The sequence below is a fragment of the Callorhinus ursinus genome, unplaced genomic scaffold, assembly GCF_003265705.2.
Source record: "Callorhinus ursinus isolate GAN/ISIS: 27379988/994484 unplaced genomic scaffold, GSC_fseal_2.0 scaffold112, whole genome shotgun sequence".
NCBI classification, from domain to species: domain Eukaryota; kingdom Metazoa; phylum Chordata; class Mammalia; order Carnivora; family Otariidae; genus Callorhinus; species Callorhinus ursinus.
In genome coordinates, this window is record NW_027397174.1 from 217,292 (window position 1) to 222,703 (window position 5,412).

Consider the following 5,412-nt stretch of genomic DNA (forward strand, 5'->3'; position numbering starts at 1 on the left):
AATATAAGTGACAAAGAAATGAGTATAATTGACTACATCAAAATTAAAAACTTTTGTTCTGCAAACAAAACCAATCAAGAAAATGAGAAGACAACCTACAAAATGGACGAATACATTTTAAAAATCATGTTTGATAAGAGACTTGTAACAGTCCAGAACATATAAATGGCTTTTACAACTTAGAAATGTTGCTATTCTTAGAATCTTAAAAGTTTGAGACTGACAGAGACTTTTTAATATGATCCACTGTCCCCCAGCTTGCCACCCTCCCCTCGCAATTTACTGATGGGGCAACTTAGATACACAGAGAGGCCACAGGGACATCGACAGTCTCTTTCCCTCAGTGCACACCTCTCCAAGTCCTAACCATGGTGTCGAGTGTCCCCACAAGGCTAAATCAGCCACATCTTGACCCCCTATTCCCCCTGCCACATTTGCCCCTTTGTCTAGACTCACTCCACCTTCCCCCAACCACACGCTTCCACTCCAACCTCTCCATCCAGGAGAGGAGAAGCCTGTTTGCAGAGGCGCACTAGGGAAACCCGAGTTGCATCGTGTACTAGGGGCGGGGCTTCGTGAGTGAGCCCGCTCTCCCGTGCCAACGGGGTCTCCCTGACGACCTGTGGGCCACAGGGCCGACCTGGCGGGAACCAATCACATGCCAGGAGCCATACCTGAGGTCTGTCTGCACAGGCGCCCTGGGCATCCCCAGCAGCGTTGCGCGCGGAGGGGCGGAGCTTCTTGAGGGAGCCTCAGTGTCGCGGGGGTGGGCTCTAAGGAGGCAGGCTCACCAGCCATGCAGGCCCCAGACGACGGCGCGGGGGGTGCAGAGGGTGGTGCTGGAGCGCCCACTGGCCCTGGAAGCCCCAGAGAACCTGGAGGCTGGGGTGGCACCGCAGCCGAGGGCACAGTGGCTGGAGGAGCTCCCCAGGTCGAGGGGGCATCGTTTTCCCCAAGGCAGGGTGAAGAGGTTTCAGCCTTGGCTTTGGCCTCGGGCGAAGCCTCAGGAAACCAAGTGTTGGAGTTGTATCCTTTCCAAGGCAAGCCCAGGATTGGGAGGGTGGGGGAGGGATAGGCAGGAGGGGGAGGGGGGCAGGAGGATGGGTAAGAGAGGTTTCAGGGAGTGTGAGCGGGGGACTTGCAGGGGCACAGAAGGGTAGTGCGGGGAGGGCCTGTGGCTGGAGGCAACAGTCGGGGTGGTCTGAGGGACATGAGGGGGGTTGTGATGCAGATTTCCTGAAGCAGTGGCCAAGGTGGTCTTGGGGGGCCCGAAGGGGCGGTCTGGGGGAAAGCTGGCCTCCGGTGGGCAGGGGAGCCTCAGCCATAAAGTCCGCATAGATGGTGCTTTAACCGAATCTCCACCAGCACCCTTAGGGTGCCTTTCCTGTGCTACATGGATGCAGAGGTGGCCCGCCAGTACCTGACCTCAGGTGCCGAACCCTTCCACCGGGCCATTCAGACGGAGCTCACAGTTACTGGCAGTGACCTGCTGATGTAAGTTCTAGAAGGGGCCTGTGGGAGCAGGTGGGAACCTGGGCCAATCCCTGCCTGAGGGACGCTCTTGGAGATGTGCAGACAGCCAAGGCCTGGTCTAAGGAGGCATATGGGGCACAGGGTCTGTCACAGCCTCAGGGGTTGCTCTGAGGGAGACATGAAGGAGTAACCTTGGGGCGGGGGTTGGACTGAGGAGGGCTGGGACTTAATAAAATCTAAAGTGATTTCCTTTCCCCCTCACTTTTAGCAAAGTATCTGCCGAAGACTCTGCCCTCCTGCAAACTTCCACTGCCTCCTTGCTCAACCAGCTTTCCATGGTAGTGCAGACCATGCAGCTTTTTGTGCCCCCCTTTTTTTGCTAAGCCTCGGCCTGGAACAGGGGGCTGAGTCCACAAGAGAGTCCCATTTTAGGCAGTGTGTCCTTCCCTAGGGGCATGATTTTGGCAGTAGTTGCTACTTTGTTTGGGGGGCATAATTGTTTGCCTGTACTGGCCCTGGGGTTACTCGCTGCTCACCTGTTTTCATTGGTGCTTAAATATTGGTTACCACCGATAATAAAACTGAGCCAGTGTTACGGGTCTCAGTTTCTTTTCAGCATCCAGATTTTCTCCCCTTTGTCCTCAGGTTGGTGGGGAGGTTCTGGGATTCAGATATTCAGCTTCTACAAGGCAGTTGAAGACAATGGAAAAAATGGAAAAAAATGAAAATTGCTTGGGTCCTGTCGTTCAGCATTGACTAATGTCAGCATTTTGGAATACTTTTGTAGTTTTAGGTTTGTAGGAATAATACAATAAATGTAGAACAATCATATGAATGAGTAAGGTTTTTCAAGTTTAGCGTTAGTGCTTTTCCTGAAATATTTTTCATCTGAAGTTTGGGCTTTACCTCTGTCTAAAACCTCCAAAACATCCTATCAAATGGATACATACATGATGCGTTATAATGCATTGGTTCAACACTTACATTTTTCTCAAATTTTTTCCTATTATACATAAAGTTTCAGTGGGATTCTTGTAAGTCTCTGTATGAACGGTTGTTTTCTTAAGATAGATTCCAAGAGGTAGATCTACAATACAAAATTGCTCTCCAGAAAATGTGCCCGCCCCCACCAGAATGCTGGTTTCCCCACATCCCTGTCACAGCTGGATCTGTTTCCTGCCACAAAAAACAAAAAACAAACCCTCAGTTTGCATGAGCAAAGAATTTGGAACCACTAGAATAAGAATTTTTGTGCTTTACTGGCCTTGTTTCAGATCCCAGAAGAAAAGTGCTGGGACAATTTGTTGGTTGGGGCGGGTGAGGGGCGGATGGAGGGAGGCAGTGTAGCGTAGTCTTGGGAAAATATTTCTTTCTTACGTAAACTGCTCACATTTATTAGCACCGATACTGCAACATAACAGTTTCCTGTATGGAGATGGCAGAACAGGCAGGGCTCAGATGGGTGAATGGCGGTCTCCTCTTTCTTCCATTTGTTTTTGTCGTAGTCACACTTGGCTGAGAAGCCCTGGATCGGGCTGACCTTCATATCAAGCATCCTCTTGGTCTGCTTGGCCACCCACCCCTCCTCAGAGGAGAGGAGAGTGGTGAAGCTGATGAAGAACGTGGCGGCGCCCACAAGCATCTTCCACTTGTTCATATGCTCCTGTTTGTTTCAGGAGAGCTCTCGTTGAACTGGATGTGGTATAGTTCAACTTTTTCATCAATGGAGAGGCTGCTCCAGGGAGGCCTTCTTCTCTCTGAAGGACTTCTGGCTGGCAGAAGTTCTTGCCATGGGCCACATCAGGCAGTGGATAGTCACGCCGTTCGACAGAACTCAGGAGAGCATAGTCTTCACTCCTCACGACACTTCCACGTGCTCTTACAGACGCTGAGTTGGAAGTTGCTTGCTTGCCAATCAGGCTAAACACTCTGTAGCCAACATTCGGCCGCTGCTGCCTGCTGCAACCTCCATGACCACTCGGGGAAAATATAATTAAAACCAAAATCTGCTGTGTGCATGTACTATGCTATGCTCTTGACCCACATTACCGTATGTAATTCTCACGACAAGCTGGTGGTCTCGGTACTATTGTTATTATACTTTTTGTAGGGGAAGAATTGAGGCTCAGAGAGGCCTGGGTGTATTCGATTCAAGCACCTACTCTCTTAGCCAAGCTATCCCGCCAGCCTCAGCGCTGGGAGGCTGGGATTGTGCTTTTCCTTCTGCTGGCTCCAGGGACCATCCATGTGACTAATGAAAAATGCAGAAATGGATAAATACAGGAAAAGTAGATGAGAATTGAGGAGGAGACAAGGTTGATAAGAATCACAATCCTGGCTTTCCTGTGGCTTCCCTATACTCCCAGGCCCTTTTGTATCTTGAAACCTTCCTTTGACCCTCTTTGAAATAGAGGGTACAGTGGCGGTACCTGTTTTCCCGCCCCCTTTGCCCCCTCTCCTCAACTATGAAGAGGGCTCTTTTCAGGTACTTTCAGTAGCTGAGAAAAAATAGAACCGAATCTTCTGCCAATCCAGAAAATGTCTCCACAAAGGTAGAAGAAAAACAGTTCTATCACTGAATAAGCATTGTACCAGAATGTGATGCACATCACAGGCAATCTGCTAAGAGATTCCAAAGACAGAAATTTCACCCTTTTGTGTAGCTCAGCAGATACAGCTCATTACGTGTTCTCACGATTGACCATAACTAGACCTCAAGTAAGAGGACTTGATGCTACCAGGTCCCACACATAGTTCATCCTGAATTTACCTGGTAACTGGGGTGACCATATGTATTAGTTAGTTGGTGTTTTGGACTGCATGTCTGTGTTCCCTTCCCCCAAATTAATATATTGAAGCCCTAAACCCCAGTGTGGCTGTATTTGGAGATGGGACCTTAAAGGAAGGAAGGAAGCAAGGTTAAATGAGGTCATAAGAATGGGGCTCTGGTCTGATAAGATTAGTGTCCTAATAAGAGACACCTCAGCGAGTGCTCCTGCCCGCCCTCCCCTCCCCCCCGCCTCCCACCCTCTCCAACTGAACAAGGTAAGGCCACGTGAGGATGCCGGAGAAGGTGGCCCTCTACAAGCAAGGGAGAGAATTCTCACCAAAAGCCCAATTTGCTGGCACCTTGATCGTGGACTTCTAGCCTCCAGAACTGTGAGAAAATGAATTTCTGTTGTTTAAGCCACCCAGTGTGAGGTATTTTGCTAGAGCAGATTGAGCAGACTAATGCAATTGGCTTTGCCTAAGGGAAAGATAAGCTTTTCATGTTTTTAGGACAGGAGCTAGTTTTGCAACTTGGAGCCAGGTGCCCACTGAAGTTAGGCTTCTACCCTCCCACAGAAACTGGACATAGGGACACAATCTTGCTTGATGTTTACATTCCAAAGAGATGTTTCCTAGGTCCTTGAAAAAGACATTCCTGGGTCATAAACCTGGCAAGGGGCTTTTCTAGTCTTTAAAAATATTTACATACTTTCAAAGAGACAGAGAAAGAATTTCTAAGTTTTCTAAAGTAAATGCTTTAAGAAAGGGGCCATCTCTTCCCATATCTTCAACAGGGAGAATTAAGCCTCTTATTTTATTTTTTTAAAATACTCTCTATGCCCAATGTGGGGCTCCAACTCACAACCAAGATCAAGAGTCCTATGTTCTACTGACTGAGCCAGCCAGGTGCCCCTAAGCCTTTTTTTTTTTTTTTTTTTTTAAGTTTTTTTTTTTTTTTTTGGGAGAGAGCACGAGGGGGAGAATGAGGGGGAGGGGAGGGCAGGGTGAGCATGGGGGGGGGGGTGGGTGGGGGAGGGGGGGAGAGGAGGGGGAGGGGGGGGGGGGGGGACAGGGAGCAAGAGGGATTAGCAGATTGCCCGCGGAGCAGGGAGCCCTATGCAGCTGGATGCAGGGCTTAATCCCAGGACCCTCAGATCATGACCTGAGCTG

General features: G+C 49.4%; 1 protein-coding gene and 1 pseudogene across 1 annotated transcript; one reads left to right on the forward strand and one right to left on the reverse strand.

The window, feature by feature from the left end:
* The first annotated feature begins 777 nt into the window (after positions 1 to 777).
* LOC141371867 (EKC/KEOPS complex subunit LAGE3-like) lies at positions 778 to 2,076 on the forward strand. The gene is made up of 3 exons (XM_073889667.1): positions 778 to 1,026; positions 1,366 to 1,494; positions 1,742 to 2,076. The coding sequence occupies exons 1-3, from the start codon at positions 797 to 799 to the stop codon at positions 1,854 to 1,856; spliced, it is 474 nt and encodes a 157-aa protein (XP_073745768.1). The 5' UTR covers positions 778 to 796; the 3' UTR covers positions 1,857 to 2,076.
* A 667-nt stretch (positions 2,077 to 2,743) lies between these two features.
* LOC112816356 (cytochrome c oxidase subunit 4 isoform 1, mitochondrial pseudogene) lies at positions 2,744 to 4,178 on the reverse strand (annotated as a pseudogene).
* Positions 4,179 to 5,412: the final 1,234 nt, after the last annotated feature.

Bases quoted from the DNA above. Each gene is read 5' to 3' on its own strand.
- LOC141371867 (XM_073889667.1), top strand. From the start codon at position 797: ATGCAGGCCCCAGACGACGGCGCGGGGGGTGCAGAGGGTGGTGCTGGA. The intron at 1,027-1,365 runs GTATCCTTTCCA...AATCTCCACCAG, and splicing joins GGAAACCAAGTGTTGGAGTT to CACCCTTAGGGTGCCTTTCC. The intron at 1,495-1,741 runs GTAAGTTCTAGA...CCTCACTTTTAG, and splicing joins ACTGGCAGTGACCTGCTGAT to CAAAGTATCTGCCGAAGACT.